Source organism: Montipora foliosa, chromosome 14 (assembly GCF_036669935.1).
Source record: "Montipora foliosa isolate CH-2021 chromosome 14, ASM3666993v2, whole genome shotgun sequence".
In the NCBI taxonomy this organism is placed as follows: Eukaryota; Metazoa; Cnidaria; class Anthozoa; order Scleractinia; family Acroporidae; genus Montipora; species Montipora foliosa.
This window is the reverse complement of record NC_090882.1, coordinates 11,520,315-11,547,814: the sequence shown is the minus strand read 5'-3', so window position 1 is coordinate 11,547,814 and position 27,500 is coordinate 11,520,315. Positions and strand designations below refer to the sequence as shown.

The window sequence follows — 27,500 nt, the reverse complement described above, 5'->3', positions numbered from 1 at the left end:
CAGTGATTGGTTCAAAGTTCTTGCGCCACTTTTTCCACCGATCAGAAATGAAACAGAAACCAATCGTGGCTTGAACGTGCACATTTTCTGGCGCTTTGGGTTGGCTATGTGTAATTACTTCGAGTTTTGATTGGTTTACCAGATTGTCTCTGTCCTTTTTGATTTGCCAAAGTAATTACTTTGGTTTCGATTTTACAACACTCGATCGAAACTCGCTCTATAATAAAAATAATAATAATAAAAAATAAATAAATAAATACATGTAGTAATAATAATAATAATAATAATAATAATAATAATAATAATAACAACAAGATGTATAAGTTAAGAAAGCTGTAAGTGTAATGATAGAGAAAGCACAGAATTGCAAAATATTGTGAAAATGTTCATGTGACAATAATGGTGATTGTGTTTTATGAGAAACGATGCAATTACAATAAAGCTTTCTGTAATAGTAATAATAAGAATATTCCTTGAGCCATTGAACAGGTGTACAATGTATATATGACATCAACACAATAAATTTCACAAAATTAATAAATGTATAGTCACATACCATTAACAATTTATCAGCAGAAGGTCTTTTCTTGGGATTTTTTGTGAGAGCAGCTTTTATGAAATTATGCAATTCCATTGACCTAGTGCACAATAACAATAAAAAGTCATTATCATTCTGGTTTATAATGCAACATAACCATAAGCTTAAGCATTGTAAGCTGGGAATAACATAAGCATAAGTACAAGCATCAGAAAAAGGAATCTTTTCCATTTTCTTATGCTTATGCTCATGCTACATTAATAATGGGTGTAACATACATGTAAACAGCAACATAACACTAAGGTGTCAGCTGCTTTTGATGCCAGCAGATATTCCAGTTAATAGTGCCTTATGGCAACGGAAGGTACTGTTTTTTGCAAGAAACTTGCTGAGGCGGGTCGCAATCATCCCTGCCTTTACAACAAAGCCACAACTACTGGTTACCTGAAATAAATTCTTTTTATTAAAAGAAATTCTTCTTCTTCTTCTTATTATTATTTATTTATTAGTTTTTACTGATTATTAAATAAAGAATGCAATGAAGACATTACAATAAAATTAATACCACATTAAAATAAATAAATAAATAAATAAAAAATTACAGCTATAACAAAAACTGCGAGGTCGGCAACACATAGAACTGCAATTAGGGTCGTCACATATTATTACTGGGTTGCTAAACCCAGTCGGAAAATGGGTAGATTTCCGTTTTAGTATTTTTTTCCGTGTCGGTAAAAGTCTTGCCTGTCAATCCCCTGCTAAGTGGTGTCTTTGTGCATAGAGTCTTCTGTGCGTATTTTGTTAGGTTTGAGGGGGCTGGGGTAATGCGTAGCTTGCTCTGCACAATTAACCTGTAATGGCGTCGGAAGTCATTGTAACGCGAATGGCGTTTTAGTACATCTTTAAAGAAAATATACCCATATGGAGCTCAAGAATGGAACGTCAAGAAAGGCGGTGAAACATAAAGATCTGGAATCTTAAAAGCGACGAGTAATGGACTTCGACAGCGTGAATCTTTCGCCCGTCGAGCCGAAATCAAAATGAGCTGTACTTTTAATATTTCGCCAAGGTGGTGTTACGTACAACACTGAAACCAAATGGAAATTTCTCTGGTAACTTACGGGTGCAAAAAAAGCAGAGAAGGAATCGAACACCACAAGTAGATCTGTGATCTCTGTTGTGTCTCACAGTGTTTACTGAAGTCGCATCTATTTAAAGTTTGCCTGTTTGTCTGGCATGTAACATTCATTTTGTACTCAACTCTGCAAAGGTTAAAAAAATTGCAAATGTGACAGGGAAAATTATTTGAATGAAAGCTTGTTGTCTCTTTTGTGCTTTATTATTTACGGTCAAGTTTCTTTCGAAAAGGGTTGAATGTGAACTGTCAGAAATTTATTTAATTGCATATGCTTTGTGATTGTGTGTTTCGCTTGCACGCACGCAACTGAAATAGGAGGGGTTTCTTGCCTCTTATAGCAAATATGTTGCTTGTTTAAATAAATGTTTCGGTGGAAAATATTTCTGTGAAATTTCCAGCTTTTGTAAATTTATCATGTTGTGTAATTTTCGAGCTTCGCAAATTTGCATACATGTGTGGAAATGTGATACGGGGAGAATTTTTGTGGTAACGCATAAGTCACGAAAATAAACAGGTCTGTTGGAAGCGTGCTTGAGTTTCAACAAAATGACCCCCAAAATCGGCAAAAGATTGTGACGCTGATGAATAATAAAGTAGCTGCTATTACCAAAACGATGGAATTACCTGGTGATAAATAACCTTGTCTTGGAGAGTAAATTTTTGATTTTCCAGAAACAATGGTCAACCTCTGAGAGTTGGGCGATTGTGATCTTTGTGTTGAATTCGCACATTTCTTGTCAAAATTTATAACAATCGAAAGAAAAAGAAAACTAACAAAAACAAAAACCCGGTAGCTTGGCATCATTTGACACAGTTGCTTCACTGTTTCGCGAGTAAACATGCCGCGGTAAAATAACGCGGTAACTTGATCAGAGCACCCGCTGAATTCGATGTGCGATTTACTCGGTGCAGCCAAACTTGTACAATTACAACAAAACAACTAAAATCTCCCAAACTGTTTTTCGCTGATGGTAACTTTTTATATTCGTGGTTCAAAATTAATGTTGTTTTCATGTCGTAGATTTTGTTACCGATGGCAAAATATTTTATTTTCTATCGACCGTCCTGAAACTTCCTTCTGCTCTTCTTAAAAATTGTGTATCCATATTTATTTACTTTTACATCAATATTTGTTTTGCATAAAGCAAGCTAACAAAATCTGTATCTTGCTTGGTTCGCAGTTGATAGCATTAAAATAGAATTTTCGGTCCTATGCTTCTGTTACTGAGTGGTATATTTCTTACTAACCCCGCCGAAAAGGGATAAAACTTCAGCTTTCAACTTCAGCTTTCAACTTTTGTTTACAAAGCTGTCAGATGCTGTCAGTGCACGCTTACACTTGTGGTGGAAAGAAGTTGCATGATCAACATGTCAGCCCAGAAGCCAATGTTTCTCGATTCCCTTTTATTTTCTTCAATCTCTCTGGGTTCAGTACTTTGCTAGTAACCACATGTCTTCTCAAGGGGCTATTTATCTAAGACTTCTACCATGGCGCTACAATGATAGACAATACCAAAACAATATCGTGTACCGTTAGACCTACATATTACGCAAAGACAACTGTCAACATGTCATCCCAGAAGACAATGTTTTTCACTTCCCATTTATTTTCTTCAATCTTTCTGGGCTCAGTACTTTGCTAGTAACCACATGTCTTCTCAGGCTATTTAATTTACCCAAGACTTCTACCATGGCACTACAATGATAGACAATACCAAAACAATACCGTGCACTGTTAGAGCTACATATTACGCAAGGACAACTTGAATCTCCTGGAAGACAACACACAGCTTACTTGACATTATGGAATAAATCGCTGTGTTACTTCACTACCACACGTAAACAATGCGTGTCAATTTTTTTTAAAGAGGACAGGAATTTCTTCTTTCTGACAAATGATTAATTAAAAGGCCGGTAGCCAGGTTTTTAACCTCAAAAAAGGATCTGTTTCGTCGTACGAACGTGTGAGGACCTGTGAGCCAAAGGGCCTCGGCTGGTATGGCTTCTGGTATGACTTCTGGTATGACTTCTGGGTGACCCTCCCCTCCCCCCTCCCCCCCCCCCCTCCCCCAACTGGAAAAAAATTGCGTGGAACGCTGCACGTACCACAGGCAACCCAGTGTACCCTCACGGAGGGTCTAGTTATTGGAGAAAAAGGATTAATTTCTCCCATTTCTTCAGGTGCTCTAATAATTTGTTATCCCTTGCAATATAGAGCTCAACATTATAGACACAACTCTAGTCCTTGCTATAAAACATGGCAGATTTGGTAAAACTGTTTTTTGGCATCTACTGCATTATTTAGATAAAATTTTGCCAAAAGTAAAATGTGATTGATCAGAGAAAAATCATCCCTTAGGCTAATAATTCTCAAAATTTTCAAATATCAAATCACTCCCTTTTAATGCACTAATTTGAATCCCATTATCCCTTAACCAGATCACAACCTGTTGCAAAACTCCATAGATGCTTGGCAGGAAAAAAGTTAATGCCCAATTGATTCTGTGTCTTCTTGGCAAAAGGTACAACATGGAGAGTCGGTTAAGCCTAACTGAAATAGCTTTTCATTGGTGTAAACAATACAATTTAATATTTGGTATCGAAATTCCCTAAGTTTTGATTCCAATGTGACACTAAAGGCTAAGCAGTAAACTTACATCTGAATATTTATCTTGTAATTTTTGCTTAGCAGTAGGTGGAATCTGTTTTTTCTCAAGAAAAATTTGATAAATCTGCTTCTGCGACACATCAGCGATCGGTACATTGCTGCTGCATGTCTGTTCTGACTGTTGGAGTACTCTTAATGGGAGCTAGCGCTTAATGATATACTAGTGCAGGCTGTAGCAAGGGAATGCCATTTTGAAGGGATTGAATTAACAATACTCATAAGCAAAAATCTTTGTTCTGGGGATGTTAAAGATGTGAGAAAATCTGGTGAGAAAGAGCCATTGGTAAATATTAAGTCACCTATTGTCAGGAAACCAAGATCAATTATATCTTTTCTATACATTGACCTCTTGTCTACAGAAATAATTTAGTGTTCCAAATAATTTCATTTAGGACATCTTGTGGTGCTTCTTCCTGTTTAAATCCCATCATGCATTGAGACACTCCTTATAATATACTGGTAACTGAATCTTGAGCTTCGAAGTATTGAAATTGCAATACAAGACAAAACATCGATCACCAATCAGTGATAACAACTTGTTTAAGATTGTTTTCCAAGGGCTTGGGTACTCCTCTAGAAATTTCTTTAGAGTGGCTACCCGCCGTGTCTTGATCATAGACTCGATATCTATCATTTTTAGTGCTTGACCTTTCTTTAGATCTGATATCAGAGCCTGGTGCTTTACCTTATCCTTTCCGTTCCAGATGAAGTACAAAATCTAGTTCCCTTCCTTAACTAAATCCTTGGGGAGTGCTATTACGGAAGCCCTGTACATAAGTTTAGGAACAGCAAAAGCTTTAGGGTTAGGGTTCTTGGTTCGCTATAGCTGCTGCAGCTCCTGTACGAAATTATGAAAGTCTCCTTGTTCTTTCCTCTTTCACAAAATACAGTATCCATTACCCAACAGGACCTCTTTCTGTTTACTCGTTCTCTGTTTTGTCACCATTGTTGTCTTTATGTAGCAGCAACAGAAGAAGGAGAATTTCTTCTTTGTCTACCATTTTGGAAATATGGCTAGTCCCACTTCCAATGAGTTTTTTCTGGAGCTAACAGCACTTGCGTATGTCACTTCTCTTATGCTTATGCAACCAGCATAAACTTTATTGTGCTTATGTTGCATCCTAAACCACGCCTTAATGTCAACTCAAGATATTTTAACTGTAGATTCATTATATACAGTATGGGAGACAGATCTGTATCACATTTACAAATTTGAGGCAAAGCTGAGAGTTTGTAAATGTGATACAGATCTGATCAGGTGCGAATATTGTATGACATAAAATGTCAGCATTTAATTGTTAATCTACACTATGTATAACAGGGAAAATCGAAAGAACACTTATGTAAATGAAGAGAAATCTTTATCAGGTATACAGATATTTTAAAACATTTCTTTTGTTTTAATTCCCATCATGAATTACTAATGAGTTTTATATTAAAGTTGTGGTTCAAATATTTACTTGGTTTAAAATTTTTCAAACCAGTTCAATAACTTTGCTTTTTCTTTATTTCTCTAATATTCATTATCATAATCAGAAACAAACAGGGATCCATATTCACTTTTTATCAAAGTCGTCTGCCAGGCAAGTACATCTTATGATATACTTTCCCGGACAAATTTTGAGTTGACCGGGAAAAATGCATAAGTACAGAATTTGTCAATAAAATCACTTGTAACTTGAGCATTTGCATTTATTTTACAATCTCGTCAGAAATTACGAATTTTGACTCTGGAGTATTATGTTATTTGCACCGTGGGAACCCGATTTAGAATGGTCTTTACCTGCCACGACGAAACGCACTTGAATGTGGCTTACTATTTTAAGACTCAAAGTTTCGACGCTCCTGTGTAAGTGTCTTGCGTTTGAATGCTACCAAGATTTTGTGTTTTTCCTGTTCGTAAGCAGCATGTTCTGTTTGTTTTGTTTTCCTTTTTGCCGGAGGTGGCGAAACACCTTGTAACTATAGCCACATTATCAGGTGAGAGAGACCACCAGTCGCCCTTTGCTCTTTGCTAAACAACTTGCTAACAACCATGCTAGCGGTAAGATACCGGTACATGAAAATTGAGCCTGCATGCAATTGTTTCATGGAAAATCCTGCATGGTCAAAGATGGCGCTTGACACCTTGCGATTTAAGTGCTGAAGAAAGCTGCATGTTTATTCCTCATTTTCTGGAAGTTTCCATTGAACGGAAAGCAATCAGAATGGAAATAAATCCTATATTATAACATTTAGTGGCATTCATGAAAAGACATCAATTAAAACTTCACTCGTCCAACGGACGACCTTTGGAGTTTTTATACTTGTCCGGACAGGTTTTAAGTCGTCTGGGACGACTGGACGACTGCGAATGTGGATCCCTGAACAAAGGAAAATTATTAAAATTATTGAACTGGTTAAGAAAATTTGGAACCAAGAAAAAATATTGAGCCACAACAAATACACCAATAACAATAATTACTATTACCAAATAAATTCCAAAATATTTTACCATTTATCTTTTTCCTTTAATGTTGGAGGTACAAAACTTCGTTTTCCTATGTTGTACAATGCTCTGTAAAGGAGAGAAAATCATGAGCACTGTAGCTATTTTGCCACTGATCTTTGAGTTACCTCATACCTTAATAATAATGCTGTACCACATCAAGGTTGCAATGATTATAACTACAGCAGTCAAAATTAATAGCTCATAATTTTCAATCTCATTTTCACATTATCTTTTTCATTTTAATGTATTATACTAAAGTAGTGTCAGGCCTTCCCTTTTCCAAGTTATGCATAAGCGATACCACCACTGTACATTAAGATTATGAAGACTTAAGTTTGTCAGAAGACTTTTGCATAAAAAAACATACAACATACCTCATGGGGTGTAAATCAAACATAGGAGGTTGCAGTTCTGCTAACTCAATTGCTGTTATTCCAACTGCCCAGATATCACACTATACAAAAACAATTACAGAAGCACTGAGCAATAATTATTTTAAATTGTAGCTGTTAATTGTTTCCTTTGGGCTGTCTGCCTTATCTACAGAAATCATTTACAACATCTTATTTCTTTCCTTGTTCTCTGTAATGTCTGAGGACCTCCTGTATGGTTTGTTGATTGTACACAATGCAAGTGACAGCAACAGTATCAATGACATCTCCACATGCAGACCACCACAGCTGCATTGCTAACACTAACCCCTTACGACCTCACCTGCTTCTCAACCAATTCACCCCACCTCTCTCCCAGACAGCAATGCTCTTGTTCAAGCCATCCACAGAGCTTTCACAGCATCAATGCCTGTCACTTTGTCTCCCCTTTGTGAACAAAGGAAGCAACATACAGCCATGTCTCTGGTTCTTTTACCAGACATAGCTTTCACACAAGTGCTGCCACTTCAGCAACTTCTCACAGATTTTCCTGATCATCTCATCAAAACTCTGGGCAGATGGTCTGGCGACACATTCCAGATATACATTCACACTCCAACAGCATCACCATAAGACAAACATGACGAAAATGAGCTCACTTGGGTGCATAGTCTTTTCTGGTATTCCATTCTCCCCCAAACCCCTGTTTATAAGTTTATGATCTTGTTGTCATATACAGCATGCAGGTAGGGTGCCTAACCTTGTTCTCTTGGCCCTTTTCGTAATTTATGGACTCATGTTTCTTCCAGTCAGTGCATTCACTGAACTGGAAAAACTTGGGCAGTAACTTAACAAAAAGTATGTAATATCAGCATCAGTTGGGTGCCAGGGTTTCCAGGAGCTTATTTCCTATAGCTGTCAAATTGCCACAAGCCAGCAAGGAGTCCCAATTCCAGGTCAAGGACTTTCCATGCTGGTCATACATGTAGTTACATGTAGGATCAGGTTGGAGAGATAAAGGACCTACGACAGGAGAAAGTCACTGCCCTAAACTCACCCAAGTGAAAATTAGTAAGAGCTTCTTTCATATCTCAAGATTATCTGAATCAAACTTAAACATTTAGCAGGCAATACTGTAGATTACCACTAGCTAAACTGGCTACCGGTAATTAAAACAGCTATATTTGAGAGATACATGTAAAAATGAATGTTAAGGCAAATCGCAGGATAATTTTAATGAGAGGATACATGTACAGTCATGTACTTTCAGATTTTATATTTTTATGTTTGCAGTTCACAAATGTTTACATCATCCATGATCTAAATTATTAATCAACCTTGAAAGTTTCAGAGTTAAAGAGATTGAACAAACCTTTAAGTCATATCCTCCAGTTCTTTCCACTGCTGCCATTTCTGGTGCCATCCTTAATGACAAATTCATTCAGTTAGGGTTAGGATTGGTGAGAAACTTCAGTAAAAGGGAAGAACTCACCAGTAAGGTGTTCCAATGAATGATTTGCGCTTAGCCAAAGTGTCAGATATCCTTGCTGCTATGCCAAAATCAGCTGTGAATAATGCAAGACTTTGATTTACATGTATGGTTTTCAACATTACAATAATCAGTAAAAAGGCCATTTCTGACTTAATTTCTGTCTCTTTTTCAAAGAAAATATGTCCAAGAGCAAGTTTCTCTAATTAAAACAAGTATCTTCTTATTAAGAAGAACTACATGTAATTACAGGTACACATACCATCATCAGAAACCACCAGCATTAGGATTTGCTTTAAAAAGAAGAAGACTCCAGACCTCTGGATGGACTACATTTCAAGATTTCCACAGAAGCAAAATTAGTCAACTTACCAAGTTTGATGCTGCCATTGGTAGTAAGCAGTATATTTGCACCCTAAAGAAATTAAAAAATGAAATTGATGAAAATCTAATCATAAAAAAATAGGTACTCAGGGGTGAATCCAGGGGGGTGATTTTTTCTGAGAGGTTCTTGTTGAGAAGTCACACCCCAAATTTTGGATGAAATTTCATGGTAAAACTATGCAGCTTTTTAATCTCCTGGACCCAGTTGTTAAAACGATGGATAGCGCTATACGTTGGATAGATCACTATCCAGTAGATAAGTAATAGCGAAATCAATTATTGCACTATCCAATGGATAGTGCTATCCACTTTTGAACAACTGGGGCCTGGTGTTCATGGTACCCATTCATTTCTTATGGACAGAAATATACAAAACAATTTTTGTACTCATTGTACCTTGATGTCTCTGTGCATCAAGCTTTTGTCATGGAGATATGCAAGACCCTAGAGATAAAAATAGAGACATGACACTCATAACAATAATAAGGCCTTCATTTTAATGGTCTAAGTCATGATGCTAAAACAGTTATGCATTATTTAAAGGGAACATAGTTTTTGAGTGGATGTGTACAGATAGAGGTTGTTAACCCATTGACTCCTATACTGCCCCACTGGTGAGTAAAATTGTCTGGCATTACAAAGAAATATCACAAAGTTGTAAGCAGTGTGGCCCAGTGGTTAGGGTGATTGCCTTGAGGTCGGGAGATCCCAGGTTAAAGACTCGCTCTGATCACTCGTTGAATTTGATCCTGGTAGTCCCTGGTTCAACTTCCCCGCTGCAGTTGTAAATAGTTTGCCTCTGGCCAGTCGGGATTCTTTTCTTTTTCCAAACCCCCCCCCCCCCCCAAAAAAAAAACAAAAAAAACAAAACAAGCCCCTGTCTTTTAACTACACCACCTAAAAGAGGAAAATCCCATTTTTTCAGACAGTTCACAAAAACCAGTTTGAAAAATTTAAACTGGTTCAAAAATTTTGGACTGGTTTAAAATTGATGAAACCAAGGAATAAAATTGAACTACAACATACACATGTACCTTAAGTGTCTCAACACAAACAAAGGAAATCTGAGGCTCCGAACAAGGTCCAGTGACTGTAAAAACAACAAAATAAATATCATGCGTCATCATCATCATCATCGTTGTCACAACCATAAAAAACAACATGACCCTTATTGCAAACTTTTAACTGAGCAACTAATGTGGCACAGTGCGGAGATAACCCACCAATGTTGCCCTGCTTCTACGGTGCTCTAAACTAAAAAAAAATTTGGTTGTCACTGTTTCAAAAGCCCGGGGCAACTAATAAATTATACCTGTAAATTTGGTTGCCCTGATAAATACTTGGTTGCCCATTGGGAAACCTCCTGCGATTAAATGCACCCTACGTTGAGATGCAATCACATGGCGTTGGAGCGTGAGTATCCCATAGTTCCAAGTGTGCACCTGTGGTTAAGTCCAGGTTTAAGTTTCACCATTTTCAAAATGGAGTCTTTGATGTCCATTGCCAGTTTTCCTATCTGACAATTTTTTGTAAAAGCCACAAATATTGGGAAAATACTCAACTGTGGCAAATAAATTATTGCCAACCTCACACTACTATCAGACATTAACAACAGAAAACCATTGAGTGAGTCTGGTGCTGCTTATGTAAGACATTTTCTATTTTTGGCTGGGTTGTCTGTTGTTTTTTCTTTGGGCAACAAACCTTTTCATTTTACCGAAAAGTCCCCTCGTAAACTTTCCTGTTGTCAGAGATGGCCAGACAACCACTAACCCTAACCCTAACCTAACCCTAACCCATAACTACATGTAGTTCATATAATGGTCATCTGTACAGGCATAAAAAAATTATGTAATACATGTACATGTATGTTTGTTGTGCATGGTCTTTCTTGTCCCTGCTCCAAACAAGAATTTTCTCCAGGAAATATTTTTCCTTTCCTCAAAACACCCAGCAGTTTCCCATCCCATTTAATCAGGAAAGAACAATGAAAAGCCAAAAATAAATTATTATAAGTGTTAAACAACCAAATAGATTATTCTTATCGATGTGAATTTTAGTTTCCGTAACATTTAATTGGCTTCAGGAACTGCCGCCATGATAAGGTTTGGATGCAATATGGCTGGGGAAGTGAGTGGTTAGTTAAAGTGCCTGACTTGGAATCTGGGAAAGGGTTAGGGTTATTAATGATAATTATGAAACAGAAACTCACCACAATAAATATCCTGTACAGATCCACCCCCACAAAACTCCATTGCTATCCACAGCTTGTCTCGCCTACAGAGCCAAGAAACCTTGCTACATTATTTTTTTTAGAGTGACCATTGCCTGACCAAATTTATTAGAAATGTATATGTCATGTATCCATAATTCAAAGACACTGCAGAGACGAACCCTGTACATCTAAACACAGTTGTGTGGCATAGAAGTGGATTACCTGAGGGTGTGAAGTGCAGGTTGCAGGTTAGGGTTCCAGGTCATTGTTTTACTATGACTGAAACAACCCAAACCTTTACAAAAATGCTAATCTTAGGCTTAAACATTATTTTTTAGGCCTAATGTTAGCAATAGTAAAGGTTTGGGTTGTTTCAGCTATAAGAGTGAAACAATGACCTTAACCCCAACCTGCACTTTACACCCTCCATGTGGATTACCCACGGGGGTTAACTGTAATGTATGTATGTTTTTTTTTTAACTGTCACAAAGGCTAGGAATTTCAGACAATTTTACTCTGAGATAGGTATATCATTTTCCATCACATTGTCAACTTGATAGGAGAATTTAGGTTAGACGGAGTTATAATGATAATTATTACGGCACAAGGGTGTGTTGGATATGAGAGGATAGATAGCCAATGAGGCACATAGTGCCAAGTTGGCTATGATCACCTCATATCCAACAAGCAAGAGTGGAATCATTGGTTTATTAAAAACGCCCCTAAGATATTAGACAAATCTTCCTGACTTTATTTTGTAAGAAGAAACTGGATGTTACAATGTACAGATAATTTGTAAATTGTGTCAACTTGTGTTGTTTTGCTTTGTGTTATTAAACTAATTGTTGAAACAAAGTTTTCAAGTTGCTAGCTTGAAATATTTTCATGCTGTACTTTGTGGCTTTCTTTGTGCTCTCTGGTGTTGCATTTTGTAACAGTTCAAGGACTTCTTTTTCATATAACTCCGGTGCAAAGTGACTTTCGCCGGCCGCCATTGTTTCACTTTATTGCTAACACATTCCTTACACATATATATCAGGTACAACAGGTATAGGAAATGATAGCCTGCGTCCAGCAGCCAATGAAACTGCTGGAAATCTGACATCCGTAGTTTTTAATAAGTGTATTTAGCATAGAGATACTAATTAGGCTCACTGTATAGAAATCACAGCAAATCAACACACAATTATGAAATCATACTGGTTGGTTTACCAGCAAATGCCCTTTGACATGTACATGTACAAGTGTAGGGCAGGCAGAAATGACTGCCATAGAGTACATGGGTAGGAGTCTCTATCTGGAAAGTAACATGTTGAGAAGGGGTCTAGGAAAGGGTACATGTGTGTACTGGTATGTAGTTGCATGTACATGTACACAGTCAAAGATTACAGTCAAGCCATGTCATGCGTGACCTGTATCTACAAGACTAAAATTAATATATGAATTCCTCTTTGGAGCTTCCGACATGTGAATGGAATCTTGAAGATTTTTCTGAAAGCGTCTACGAAAAAATACACAATAACTGAACAATAATTCATCAAACACTTGAAATAGTTTTCACCTTTCAAATAACATTTATTTTATAATACAACGAAATTTTATAGGTGCCTGCTCTCAATATACATGTATCAAGGAAAAATTATTATTCAAAAGAAATTCTGAATCTCAAGAGCAAAGTTCAAAACTGGCATGCAGAAATGAACACTCAGTTCAAATTTCAATTATCCTACTGGTTGTGTGTGACATAGCTTGACTGTAAGGTGATAACAAACCCTACTGCAAACCCAACCAACTGTAAATTTCATGTGGGTCAGGGACCCAGGCGGGTACACTGTAGTGTAACTGACCTAAGGTAACTACCAATGTACTGGATAATGTTAGGGTGTTGACAATGTTGCATCATAGCAATTTCTTGTTGAATTAGCTCAAAATCATCTCCTAGAATTAAAGAACAAATCATAACAAAACCAATAAAGAAACAGCTGGAAATGAAAAGGAAAAGATAACAAAATAAATGAAATGATAAAAACAAAATTAATGTATAAAACAGTAAAATAATCATAATGTTGATGATTTGTGTTGTTCAAAGTTCTAAAAGAATAACAGAGCCAAAAGTAACACACAGCAACACAAACTTGTAACAGAAAAAAAGATTACTAATAAGTCGAAGTAAATAGACTTCCTCTGGGTACAGCTTAAATTGTATAGAGCTACAGCTGTACATGGAAAAATCCATTGGGGTTCCGTTTTTCAAATTCACAAGCCACTGGAAACAGCCAATAATTTCAGATTCTACAAACCCTTCAAAGGAGACCGGTGGGTGGTTAGGATTAGGGTAACCCTTAACCTAAACCCTGGCATAGCAGATTAGGGTTAGCAATCAAACTCAAAGAAAAACCTCTCAGAGCAGTGAAGAGAATTGACAGACTCTACCCACAGATGAGGCTGAGTCCAGGAATTGAACCTACACATACCGGAACATGCATGTAGGCCACACTGGTACAGAGCTCTCACCAATTTGCCAACCCAGTGCTCCCCATACTGTAGCATGCAGATCGATGCCTGATGTTTATTGTAACCAAAACTCCATTTCAACCAGTTACAAATTCACAATGACATCCCCAGAAAGGGATTAGGAACACACAGAGTGATGCATTGTTTACATTTCTTTTGTCTGGTAAGACTGATAAAAGCGCTGCTAATAACAAGAATCAAGTCCGAAAAAGCCCAGTCATAGTGTTTGCCTTGTTAAAAAAGACAAGTCAGCTGACATTCTCATGGAATACCAGATTTTAGCAAACAGTATTAACTGGAAGTAAATCTCACTCAAAAGTTTCAGTCAATCTCAGTCTGGCTCAGAGGGTTTTTCTCTGGGCATTCCAGTTTTCTTCCTCATCATAATCAAAATCAACGCTCAGTCAATTACATACGGCTGTGGGAGGATACCCTCAATATGGATAACCTCTGGTATCCTTCCCTTTCATTGAAGTGAATGAATAAAGTTGGTTTTCTTTACTATTACAAGTAGTAATCTCGGATTCTTGAAGTGCATTCGACAGTAACTGTTACTTTTGAAGCAAAGGAGATGGGTAGGGAAAGAAACAATCCTATAGGAAAAAACAATCATGAGGTACGTGTGCACATGACGTAAGAATGCACCTAAGACATAATTCAAGATGGTACTGAAAAAGCAGACAAATGGAAAAAACGAAAATGACACCACTTTTGCTAAATTACATGTTTAAGGATCAATTAAACAAATCTGACACAAACCAGATTAAACGAATCTGCATGCGTTTCTGACTTTTGTTTCTGTCATTAAGATGCTTGCTTGAAGTAGTACTTGAATTGCTTTGTATTTGCTTGGTGACGAGATACATTGTATCTTTTCAAGGTGGAAACTTTGATTTCATATCGCTTGTGAGTCTCCTGGGTGGAGAGATGCCTGGATACCAAACCTGAATATTTCTTTACTTGTTCCGGATGGTATAGATGGCTTGTCATAGAATTATTTCCTTCTAAGGTTGAGTTTTTCTTTTTTGTTTTATTCAGAGGGAAATTTCACTTTCCACCGAAAATAATTTTAGCTTAGCAACGCTTAGCGCAATCATTTGCCATTTAAGGTCCAACTAAGGTATAAATTATGAGCTGATAACCGAGACTGAGTAAACCAATCAGAGCAGGAGAAATGCATTAACCGAGGTTAAAAATTTAACAATTAATATTATCACTTTTTATCATCACGCTTACAGTTATTCGTACACTAAACAATATTAATATTATAAATTGACACTTGTCTTGCTTTGTATATTTTTAACGTAGCTCAGCCGTGTTTTATTTAAATCCTTTGGAAACATTTCAGGCACCCTTCGCTGGTTATAGTAGCATTAATTACACGATGTTATGAAAACAAATTGACGCCAATATTGTTCAAGATCGTAGAGCAATTAAGAAACAATGATCAATAGTGCTGCAATCCTCAAATGAGAACATATGTCTACACAGGCATAAAACTATCTTTAAAAACGAAATCATTTGGACTTTCAGTAAACTAAAAACAACGTGAAGGCTCATCAAATTTATAAAACCATAACTTAAACAACACCATGTTTGGAAATAAATAAAATGAACAATCAAAAGCAGTTTAAAGCTTGCTACGAAATGCGGGTTTCGGCGAACCTTCCTGAAAACTAACATTTCATCGTCATTAACAACAGAAGAGCCGTACAACATCATTACCCGTCTTATCAACCTGACTAAATTATCAGTAGCTACCGATTAATTTTTCACTTGCCTGGTTCAATCTTGACAACTTTCACCGCCGAAAGTTCTCCGGTAGCAATTACCCTGGCCTAAAAATTACAGGTTTGTGGTTCGATTAGTTAAAGCGCGTATCCAGAAGAAACAAGATTCAAATATATATTTGGGTTAAACAAACCAACCGTTTCATAACCATGCGATCGATACAAACCTTGAAAACGTCTCCGTATGTCCCTCCTCCAACTTTCTCAATCAAATCGAAGACTTTGTCAGGGTTTCCCCGCGAGATATTCGCTCGTAGTGGCGTACTCATTTTGTTTGCGTTTCCTTAACTTACCAGCCAATTCACTGAATACTCCATGGTCACATCTATATTAAAAACTATGACCACTCACTCCGGTTTATGCTAAGAAATTTAACTCCGAATATCTGACGGAAGGATAAGAGTTGACTCTCGTGCTCACATCCGCTCCCGAAGAAATCCGACGACATACCCAGAACATTCCTTTGCGATTCCTTTGCCGACGAATCCCAAACGTAGATAACCGAAAGCTACCGAGACTGTTGTTCAGTTAACGAAAACTTATCGACTTTTGGCGGAAACACAGATAAAGGCCTGGTCGCTAAGTATTATGATTAAGGTATTTTCAAATGTCCTTGACAAGCAAATGCGACCGACTTTATCGAAGATTAATCTTATCTTCGTTCTTTTCGAAAGGGTGGGGAGATATAAAAGTGTATGAGCGATTACTAGAGGTTCGAAAAATTGTTTCTGATAGAGACCGATGTAATGGTCTCATTTCTAAACAATATCCCGTCGAGTTAACCAAATCATGGACAACAGAGCATTGTCACATCGCAGAAGGACACTTCACCTCACCATTAGCACAACATTTTCCAGGTCTGTTGCCTAAGGAAAGTGAAAAAGCTTGTTTTCAGATTATCGTTCCTAAAAAATGGCCACAACAAGGACGAAAGCCGCTGTGCCTTCATCTTGCTGGAACGGGAGACCATCACTTTTGGCGAAGAAGAAATATGATGGCGAAACCACTGGCAAAGAACTATGGTATTGCGTCAGTTCTTTTAGAAAATCCTTTCTATGGAGTGAGAAAACCAAACAATCAAGTTCGATCTAGTCTTAGATATGTTGTGGACTTGTTCATCATGGGTGCAGCGTTGATATTGGAGTCTCTTGTCCTGCTACAGTGGGGAGAACGGCAGGGATATGGCCCATTGGGAATCACTGGTATTTCTATGGGGGGGCATATGGCTTCTCTGGCATGCACTGCTTGGCCGAAACCACTGGCAATAGTGCCATGTTTATCATGGAGCACTGCATCTTGTGTTTTCACACAGGTAGGCAATGAGAAAACAGGCACATATAATATTTACCAAAGTGATTCATACTGACAACAGGTAAAGGTGTTGGTGGACGAAAACAAAAGATCTGTCATTAGCTCCTTTTGTACGTCCACCAGCAATTGTACATTGCAACATTGTTATCTGTGTCCCTAGAGATTGGTTGCAAACCACCTTATTTAGGTGAAACTTATCAATGCATATAAATACATACATGTCCAGCTGCCTTTAAGAGTTGGTTCAAATCCAAAGTTTAAAGGCCACATTCTGTGACCCAACCATAAAGTTTAAAGTGCTATTTAACAATTAGACCCGTAGCCCACAAGGGTCGCCGAATGGGCTATTGACCTGTGGCCCTTGAGGGCGAAGGGTCTAATTGTTTTAGTATCACCCAACTAGTGAGACAGAAAAGGCAATAATACAGTTAGCAAATGCAAGTTGAAGAAATATTTATTTGGGAATAAAACGAAAGAAAACGTCACGCTTTTCGCTACTTGAGGACTATTACTAATAGTCATCTAGTAGCGTAGCCAATCAAAATGTAGGATTTGTATTAGTGCACTATTTGGGTGATACTAATGTAGAATAGTTTTTCACATTTAGAAAAGTTGTTAACGGCATTGATTCCAATCTAAACCAGTAATCAAAACCAGTAACCAGTAGGCCGGTAAAAGCCAAGTAATGATATACAAGGGTAACTATCCACGGCACTACGAGCTAAACCTCCGGCCAGCATCGTGCTATAATGGAAAGAGTGTAGGCGGTAAAAATAGCGCAAGCCTCCTTATCTCCCCAGCACTAAGAGCTGACTCTGCCGGCACATGCTGGATCGGACAAGAACAAAGGCAGATAGAGAGCGTAAAATGGCATAGCATGAAAAACACCGAAGCTTGGGGAAGTTGCTGCGAGACTTAACCGAAGCGTGTACCGAGAGGTGAACCTGAATTTATTAAACTTGACCTTAACAAAACCTCCGAAGGGAGGGAGGGTGGGAATAAAATTCGTAAACAGTAAAGGTACTCCTCACAGTTAACTATAGAGCTCACAGAGTGATAATTTGGACTTTACTAGACCTTTTATAGTGAGACTAATGTCTAGGACTAAACCAATGGTGACTAACATACCATCTAATACAAACAACTTCTGTAGCGCTCAACGTGACATGAATGGGGATAGTTGTTGCTTTTCGCCAATCCAGATAAAGGATATAACTGTAAGCAGACAGCAGATAAAGGAACTCAGTTTGAATTGTTAGAATATAGGAATCCATTCATGTCTCGTTTGTGTTGCGTAATGTTTACAAAATAACATGACATGTGGAGGATAGCTCTAACGAGTCACGCTCCATTAAGTACGTTTTACAACTGGACATATAATAGTAATAAATGGGTTGGAAAGGTTATTCCTGGAAAAGTGAAAGCCACTTCTGAAGGGGAAGTACAAAGGATGAGGTATGCATAAGAAAGGAAAGGAAAGGAACTTTATTTATGTTCCTAGTCGTTCTAGCACTGGAGCACTAATTGGGGACACTGTAAACTGAAATTAACAGTTAACACAAATCAAGTCAAATGTTGGTTTTTTGATGAGAGGGGAAACCGGAGTACCCGGAGAAAACCTCTCGGTGCAGAGTAGAGAACCAACAAACTCAACCCAAATATGACGCCGGATCTGGGAATCGAACCCGGGCCACATTGGTGGGAGGCGAGTGCTCTCACCACTGCGCCTAACCCTAACCCTAAAACGATAAGAAGAAGAAGAAGAAGGAGGAGGAGGAGGAGGAGGAAACTTGCCAGAAACTGAAACACCATGTGAAACGACAGATAAAACGAAAGGATGACATTTAGGAAAAGGATGCCGTGAAAACTCACAGTCGTTCTCATCACAAACATTTTGGCCCCGAGGATGATAACAAGAAGAAAGAAAAGCATTCAAGGTATCATAAGCAAACGCTGGAAGAGGACAAAAATGAAAAGGGCGAAGAGCAAGAGAGAAACAAGGAGAGAGAAGACAAAAAAACTGATTCAAACTACAAAGTGGCAAAAGCTCATAATCATGGATCGCACAAGGATTTGGATGAAGAGGACGATTATATCAGTAATGCAAAGAACTCTAGACATAAAAAACGCAAACAGGAAAGCGAGAAAATCAAAAAAAGAAAGACACTGGAAGCATGGCATACCAAACTGACTCCTAATATGGACAAAAATTCATAATTCATGCCCAATACCTGGACAACATAAAATTCTTTTTAACAAACATTCATGAATATTTGCATTTTTTATTGTTTTTCACAACTCCATGCATTTATATTCACATTTCTTCTTCTCTCTTGTCATTCGCATTTTACAGTCAGACTGTAGTTCAGACAGTCGAAAGCTTGTAATTCTCAATCATTTCAGCCAGAGACCATTTCTTGATTTTTACCAATTTTCTTTATTGTAACAACTTTTGTTGTGTTAATTTGTTGCTTAACTGGCTAACCCTAACCCTAACCGTACAAAATCAATCATTGAAATGTGCATACATTATTCTGGCATTATTACGCGAGAAAAAATTTTAACTAAGAATAAACAAAGCCAGTAGCTTGAGTAACACCAACGTAATCTGTTAAAGTGCTACTGTGACCAAAAAAATCTATTTTTATTTTTATTTGGCTTTCAAAACTATGTTAACTAATCAGAAAGGGACCCAAGTTTTAAGCCTTGGTTTAAAAAAAATACCTGTTTATTTTAACTGGAATTTTCCTATGTAATGGTCAGCCATGACTAACTTTAAAATCTTGAGAGAGCTGGATTGAGGAGAAAGTGACGTCGAAGACTCGCTAGTTTAAGAATGCAATGCATGTGTACGTGGCTGAATTAATATGCAATGCGGGAGTTTTGGGCTTTCAGCCTTTAAACTCATGTTTGCATATGTAATAGGCTGCGTTTACACGCTGAAATTTTAAGGTAGTGAGTCAATGATGTCACTTTTCCCTAGACCCAACCCTCTGGGGTCCAATCGGTCAGTTTGGAATGTGAGTAATGGTGGACCGTGAAATCGAAAACTTACACTCAAAGTAAACTGCCTTTGGAAAAAATCACAGCTTAGATTTTTTTTAGTCAAGTGTTAAGCAATCACACTCTAAAAAATTTGAAGAAAAAAAGGAAATGGGGGGCCCAAAGCATTATATGGGGATTTCGAAAACACTTCCAACTCCGCTGAAGTGAAGTAAACTTCCTGGCATGTTCAGACTGATAAGCTCACTTGCTCTTTGGATTTTATTTTGTTAGCATACTGTACAGTCAAATTAATGTGTCAGTAGGCTGTTGATTACTTGTCGGTGAACTGTTGGCTGACAGTTTACTGACAGTTGGCCAACAGTCAGTTAAGGGAGCTCTTCTTCTAAATTACTGGCAAAGCAGCAAAGATCAGTCAAGTGATAAAACTGACAGGATGTCTTCAGAATGTTTAATGTGGAAATTTAACATCTTCATTTAGAGGAGGATGGCAAATGAAGAAAATGAAATTTTCATGTGTGCGGGCAGAGCATGAAGATATTTGCTGTTTTTGTGTTCTTTTTCAATTGCATTAAGTCCTGCTTAAGTTTGGGCTGCTCTCATTTTCTTTTGATACACTTGATAGTTTGTTTCCCCAAGGAAAGTATGTAATCAATCCATGGGCCATCAAAAGCCAACAGGAAATTCGAAAAGGAAAGTACCTATAAACAAATTTTTAACAACCTCTTAGGAAGGCAGCCCTTTTTTTATGCCTTGTGCCTCCCCTTTCCATGCACACCACTCAGATTCTTCTACATCTGCGATACAGGGTAGTAATATAATAGTGTGAAACTCTGTTTTTTTTTAAGATTGTTAGTAGAAGAGTAATTTATCATATCTCTTTTTGACTTCCAAAATTTATGTAGCTGTGAAATCTTAAAACACTATGAAGGCAAGCTTGCTGGTGACCTGATGGCATGCAGATACCATTATTCTTGGTCCTGTGTTTCCAGAATTCCCTCTCCAGTTTTCTTTTTTATAGTTAATTGTTTGTTTTATTGTCAATTGTTGTTCTTTATCTTAGGGAGTGATGAGCAAAGCCTGTTCGTGGAGTACTTTGGAGAATGAACTTTTAGATGACGTTTACAGGAATGAATTGTTAAATTGTGTAGCTATCAATGGAGTTGGATTCACCAAATTTGATGAAGAAACGTACAGTGAAAAATTAATTCAGAGTAGTCTTTTCAATTCCTCATCCCAGTATTTTTTGAAATACCAAAGAAAGAACCCAGATCAGGATGAAATTCGTTTTCAAACATTATACCTTCAACATGAAGATGTCTGCAATGGCTTGAAACAGACTGTTTTTAATGACTTACCATCTGTACTTAGTAGACTGAGAGTTTGGGACTCCTCATTACCCAGAACAAAAGCCGTTGATTTCATGAACTTTGTGATGGATGAAGCTACTCATCTAAAACATTTTCCCAAACCAGTTGATTGCAGTTTAGTTCAGTTTGTGATAGCAAAACATGATGCATATGTTCCACGTGATAATGTGATGAGCCCTTCTGAAATCTGGCCAGGTTGTAAACTGGATTACATAAGTACTGGTCATATTATGGCATCATTGAATAAGCTGAGTGTATTTAGAAAAGCAATCAAGCTTTCTATGGATCAACTTCAGTGACAAACCACCAAAAGTAGTGTTTTTTGTGTTCATTGGATTTTTTTTTGGCATGTTATTTAATATAATTTACATGTATCTTCTTACAAAATTCATAAGATGTACAGTGTGCATGTATGAGGCTTCCAGATTTTGTACATCTATTGGGTTTTGTTAGGCATCTTAGTTAATATATCTCTTTACAGAAGAAAAGGAATTTTCATAAGAAAAACATTTATGGGGCATCCAGATCTGCCTAGCGGTGCAGTTTTGCTAAAGACTAAAATTATTTTGCAAAAATGCATGATCTACTTGCAGCTGTGACTGTCCTATAGTTTAGGCATTTGTTTGAGCAGTTTCTTCCATGTGGGGCTATCGCTGGCCTGTTTCTGCAAACTATTCTGATCCATATCTCTGTTTTTCATGTTCCTTTATTCCTTTTAACACTGTCCTTGAACTGAAGTCCGGAGCTGTGTTCACAATCAGTGTTGATTGTGATCAACTGAAGTATAATCCAGGCAATCGTATTCCACTTAATTTCATTCAGTTGTGGTTCTGCTCATGTCTGCAAAAATTCAAATACAATAGGCAGGGTAACCTCGCAGGGTGAGACAAAATGGTGCCATATCGCACGCCTGCCACAATTACATGTATCATCACCATACGTGAGGCAAGAAGAAACCAAGGATAGCTTCTGAGAATAGAAGGCAAATCCAAATCTTCGCCCCATAAAGCGATTAGATGTTTTTTCTGCTCATACCACCAGATGTTGGCCATTCTGTTCAATTGCGTGCTGTAATTGCTTCAAGCAACCACCTTGAGGTTGTTTGAAATAATTATCCATTTATTATCACGTACTTTTATTAGTTGATGTGAACCCATTCCAAACTTAATTGGATTAAATTTCGATTATAATCGAGACCTAATGTGAACACGGCTCAGGTCTTCATGAGTGAAAGTGATATATAAACAACCTATGTATGGCCCTGGAGATTGTTGTTTTACGTATTCTAGTGCACACTGGTGTTCATTTGCCAGAACAGAGAATGATGTCTCTTAGCTCATGATCATAATTGTTTTCTTTTGTGTAATGAGAACAAAGAACATTAAAAGTAAAAAGTGTTAAATGGTAGTGTTAATGACTCAAGAGCAATACATGGAGGAAACAGTATGTTTATTTTAGTTTTATGAAAGATTTACAGATTAAAATGTGTTACAACTGTGAATTTGCTGTTTTTTATGATGTTATTGTTGGTTCACATACATCACAGTCAAGGTGAAATTTGTGCACTCATTTATAATATCCAGTTGACATTAACTGATCCTTGAAGCTTAAAATGGCACAAGCGATGATAAGTTGAGATGATCGATAGAAAAATACATGTTATTTTTGGGATGCTTTGCAGATTAAACTTTAATAGCTCTTTACAACATGCCAACTTTTAGTATCTGATAATTCAAAAGGGAAAGGATGAAAACATGAAAGGAAAGACTGTCACTGAAAATCCTATTTAGTTAAGTTACAGTTCACACAGCTACGTACTACGGTTTGGAAGTGAAAGTAACTTGACAAATTTCAATTCGAAGACTGGAGGGTGTAAAGTGCAGGTTGCAGGTTTGGGTTGCAGGTCATTGTCTCGCCATAGCTGGAGCAACCTAAACCTTTACTAATGCTAACATTATAGGCATAAAAATAATGTTTAAGCCTGAAGTTAGCGTTTTTTAAAAGGTTTGGGTTGCTTCATGTATGGTAAAGCAATGACCTGCACTTTACACCCTCCGTTCAAAGACCCTATTCAATTCCAAACCGGAGTAGCTACAAATTATGACTCCCTTTTAGTCTTGGTCAATAAGTTTACACTGTATTGAGATCGTTAACAGGTTCAGTTTTTATGCCAAGAGGTAATGATTATTATTTGTTCAATTATGCCTTTGTCATATGTTCCTTCTTTTTAATTTTAAACTCCTTGCGGGACACATCAAGATTACTCGCATAAACGTAATCTTGTAAATCATACTAAATGTTTCAATGTGACTAATTATGGGCCTTATGTTACCACCAATTTCCGCCTCGAGAATTGAGCAATCGAAGAATACAAAAGGAATCTCTGATGTAAACAGAGCTCAGCTGTTACGTGTTTGCTTGGTTGTCACGCCATACCTTATAAGGTAATGGACTCATAGTTTAAGGGGGCGGCGGTGGGTATTTTGTGACCGTCAAATATTTTCAAGGAAGGGATCTTGAGCTGCGTGTCTTCCAAAGGAAACGCTTAAATTCGTGTACGAAAATGGCAGAGAAACCAAATCTAGCTGAGGTTAACGCTTTTGATGCTTCCAAGCTGAAACATGTCAAGACTGAGGAGAAGAATACGCTTCCTACTAACGAAAGTAAGCAATCCTTTCATCATGCCTAGCACCCTGCATTCTTGTGCAAAACTGCACGCTCAGTCAACTTTTTGGAAAAGGAGACTGGTTTTACATTGTGATGTATTTTCTGAGTGGCTTGTTCTTGAAAATGAAGGCAGAAGCAAGCAAATTAGCTTTTTGAGACATTAAAGTTTTGGACACATTATTTGAGTGTTTTTGTACCACGTACACGCACGACATGCACAAATTCTCACTTTATCGAGTTTCTTCTGGCATGTGAATACTATGAATGGTATATTTTCAACCACTTTGACTTTAAGAGAGTATAACGTGGGAGTCGGAGATGACTGTTTTCTTGTCTCGCAGCGTTAAAACAGGAGCTTCAACCAGATGACTTCCCTGATCGATCCGAGGTGAAAAATTTCGATCCCTCTAAGCTGAAAAAAACGCACACTGAGGAAAAAAACCCTCTTCCTTCGAAAGAGAGTAAGTTTCTTTGGTTCATATGACTTGTTGGTTTCAGTTTCTGTTAAAATTTTAAGTCAAGAGCTTAGTTGAGCGGCCTCCCTTACACCGTTAGTCAGCTTGTTTTGACTATTCTCATTTTTGCAATTAATATATCCCTAAGCAATCGAAGACGAACAACGGACAGCACCGTTTTCTGGTGTAGAAGTTTTTAACAAGGATTTGCTGAAGCACGTGCAAACAGAAGAAAAGACCCATCTTCCAACCCCTCAAGGTGGGTGATATCTTTTGTCTTTTCAAGTTTCAGCACAACGTGCATATAAATATTATATAGTTTTAATTTGTTGCATTTCAAAAATAATATTGCACTCCTACTTTTTGATATCTTTCACATTCCACGGAGACCCACGGAAAATAAGAGTCGCTATTTTTAATGCGCTTTGAAACACTGGTACGACTGTATGTCCGCTTTCCAGTTTAGGACCCGTTTTTAAAACGAGTTTATCTTCGTCACGTATAGATAGAGCACTCATCGAGAACGAAATTCCGTTCTCAGAATTTGTTCCTGGGAGAAACTTATATGTAATTTGATACATATAATAGGTGCTTGAACTCTCAATGATAGGGTTTAACACAGAAATTACCATCCGTAGCTCAGTCTTTCGGTTTCATTGAAGCTGTTTATCATTTCAGAGAAACCGGTTGTCAAAATAAGCTTGCTAACAAAATAAGCTAAACTTGTGTACAAAAGAACAAAAAGAAATAAAAATTGGGAAATGCCATGTTGTAAGTCTGATTTCTAGGTGATCTTGCTTGATCTTTTAAGGCATGGTCTTCTTCTTTAAAAGGGAAAGTCCAGCATACTTTACCTTTACAATATTTATGAAAAACCATCCAATATCCTGCATAGGTAAAATCATCCCACCTCTGTATTACATTTGCATATAATTTGTAAACAAACAGTACCCTCTCACATGACACTGTGGCCTTTCCACTTGATTGCATTGATGACATGTAAACATTAAAATTTTTATTTTTGTAACTGCAATTATCTCAGAAACCTTTTGTTCTTTGTTCACTTTTGTGGAATTTTTTGCACAGACAGCCAAGAGGATTTAACTTGTTGAAATGTTGTGTTGCATTATTTATAAAATCCTTGCCATTGGTTTTGTTTGCTTGCACTATTTTTTGGAATTTTTTCCCTATTCTATTGTGGCCACTTTTCTGTTAAAATGTTTAGTATGAACTGCCTTCCACAGTGAAACTCTTTCTTTTTTCTTGTGAAATTAAAACTTAAGTTTGCAAAGCCTACATGGTAATATTAGTGTCCTTTCATGGAAACAGGTGCTGCTTACATCTGTAATAGCAGTGTGATAGTTGATTGCAGTTACTAAAACAACAACTCATTGTTTACCCTTTAGACCCAAAAAAAATGCTCAAACATTTATTTAAGTGGGATGAAATCTCACTGGTAGAAACTATTAAACTATGAAAATGCTGATTCATCACCAACCAGTTGACTATTAGTCGGAAGCTGTGGAGGTCATGAGGGAAAATAGACACACTGATGTGAGAACTGAAGACAAAGTATTTCCTTTGTACTAACATTTGCAAATGAGTAGATCTTTTGGTCTCTTTTATCATGATCTATACATCCTCTTTCTCTACAAGACAGAACAATGGAGAGTTTCTTTTTGATAGTGTTTCAGGAGTAACAACTGTAAAACTTAGGGCGCTTTTACACTGAAATGTTTTGTGCAATTTGTCTCCCAATGTTTTGACTACATTGTGACGGGACAAGTTGCACGAAACATTTCACAGTGTAACAGCGCCTTTAAGGTGCAAACCAGTGTCAAACTTTTAACCTTCTAACAAAACTACATTGTAGTAATTAATTTATTACTAGTTTGAATGTTTTACATAAAGGTGAGTCACCCAGTGTGGGGTACTCATGGGAGCTTCGCTAAACATCCAAAAATAATTATTCACTACATACATGTTGCAAGGCTCATAGATTTCATGGGATGTAAAAGAAACCCACACTCTCATTCAGAAAGAGTCATGTTTGTGTGGATTACTATTTGGTGAACTGCACTTGTAGATATCAGCAAGGTGCCTCAAGCTGCTCAAAATCTCTGATCAAATATCCAGTTGAATACACTGTAAAGTACTCTGCTCTATTCTTTAATGTAAGAGTATTATGATTTTATTTACCTGAATAAAAGCTTGCAACAAAGCATACAGTCTTGTTAAAAGACCTAATATACCCTACGTCCTTGATGCCCAGAGCATTTAAACAGTTGCATTGGAAAGACACAACTTAAGGACGTTCGTGCGAAAATTTTTCAACATTGATTTTTTTCTGAAACTTTTACCACTGTAAGATGATGAGTTAGTTATGTCAGAAATGTAAAAAAAATGAAGGGTCACACCGACTTCGTTTTGGAGAGAACATGCCCAGAATAACACCCAAAATGTGACAAAATCGGGCTTCGTTAGCGAATAAGGCCAGTGTCTGTAAACCCAAATATATTGCAATTAAATCTTTGAAGTGAAATCTTCTCTGCCAAATATTGTTTAAGTGGACTTATAAAGTGAATTAGTCAACTGGTGAGGTTCCTTAAAGATCAAGTTCGCATTTAGCGACCACAGTTTCACGCGCCTTGCAGCCGCAAGATGGCAGGATTTGATGTCCCGTGAGCAGAAATCTTGAATTTTTTTTTAACTTCCCACATTGATTTTTTGTTCATTTTTGGACAACGTGGAGATAATTGTAAATAAAATCCATTTCTGGAAAGAAAAATAGGGGTCACCAAACATCCAAGACCGTTAAATCCAGGCAAAGCTATAGCAATGGCCTTTTGCCCTATCATTTCTCATTTTATTACTTAGCACGCGCGCTCGTGTATGACGTGGCGTGTGCATTTGCGTGCCCAGTAAGGATGCGCAGAAACAATTGGCGGAACGTCCTTAAAAGCAGTCAATAAGAATTGTCTGCATTCAAGGTTATTACTTTATTGGACTTGATGGTTTAATTGAATTTACAGACCTAAGAGAGGAATTGCGACCAGAGTCTCTTCCAGATGTCTCTGAAGTGTCAAGCTTTGATGC

At 37.4% G+C, this 27,500-nt stretch overlaps 3 protein-coding genes across 4 annotated transcripts in view; 2 read left to right on the top strand and 1 right to left on the bottom strand.

The window, feature by feature from the left end:
- The window catches only part of LOC137985048 (mitogen-activated protein kinase kinase kinase kinase 5-like), a 31,497-nt gene extending 15,432 nt beyond the window's left edge, over positions 1–16,065 (bottom strand). For both annotated transcript variants that reach the window (XM_068832483.1, XM_068832484.1), the window contains exons 1-12: positions 15,766–16,065; positions 15,589–15,646; positions 13,142–13,232; positions 11,292–11,356; positions 10,114–10,169; positions 9,476–9,523; positions 9,068–9,110; positions 8,699–8,771; positions 8,579–8,630; positions 7,210–7,289; positions 6,839–6,901; positions 557–638 (exon numbers count right to left, since the gene is read on the bottom strand). In XM_068832483.1, coding sequence (XP_068688584.1) covers positions 557–638; positions 6,839–6,901; positions 7,210–7,289; positions 8,579–8,630; positions 8,699–8,771; positions 9,068–9,110; positions 9,476–9,523; positions 10,114–10,169; positions 11,292–11,356; positions 13,142–13,232; positions 15,589–15,646; positions 15,766–15,867 — 813 coding nt within the window. In that variant the 5' untranslated portion in view covers positions 15,868–16,065. The remainder of the gene's footprint in view (positions 1–556; positions 639–6,838; positions 6,902–7,209; positions 7,290–8,578; positions 8,631–8,698; positions 8,772–9,067; positions 9,111–9,475; positions 9,524–10,113; positions 10,170–11,291; positions 11,357–13,141; positions 13,233–15,588; positions 15,647–15,765) is intronic.
- A 119-nt stretch (positions 16,066–16,184) lies between these two features.
- On the top strand, positions 16,185–23,536 carry LOC137985050 (protein ABHD18-like). Its single transcript, XM_068832486.1, has 2 exons — positions 16,185–16,910; positions 20,976–23,536. The coding sequence occupies exons 1-2, from the start codon at positions 16,206–16,208 to the stop codon at positions 21,579–21,581; spliced, it is 1,311 nt and encodes a 436-aa protein (XP_068688587.1). The 5' UTR covers positions 16,185–16,205; the 3' UTR covers positions 21,582–23,536.
- A 224-nt stretch (positions 23,537–23,760) lies between these two features.
- Positions 23,761–27,500, top strand: part of LOC137985049 (uncharacterized protein PF3D7_1120000-like) — a 16,580-nt gene continuing 12,840 nt past the window's right edge. Inside the window, exons 1-4 of the mRNA XM_068832485.1 lie at positions 23,761–23,945; positions 24,291–24,410; positions 24,553–24,663; positions 27,437–27,500. The exon at positions 27,437–27,500 is cut by the window's right edge and continues 56 nt beyond it. Of these exons, the coding sequence (XP_068688586.1) occupies positions 23,846–23,945; positions 24,291–24,410; positions 24,553–24,663; positions 27,437–27,500 (395 nt within the window). The 5' untranslated portion in view covers positions 23,761–23,845. The remainder of the gene's footprint in view (positions 23,946–24,290; positions 24,411–24,552; positions 24,664–27,436) is intronic.

What these genes read in the sequence shown, in the direction of transcription:
- LOC137985050 (XM_068832486.1), top strand. Translation starts at nt 16,206, where the DNA reads ATGTCCTTGACAAGCAAATGCGACCGACTTTATCGAAGATTAATCTTA. An exon ending in CATCTTGTGTTTTCACACAG is followed by an intron (nt 16,911 to 20,975) that starts GTAGGCAATGAG and finishes TCTTTATCTTAG; the next exon opens with GGAGTGATGAGCAAAGCCTG.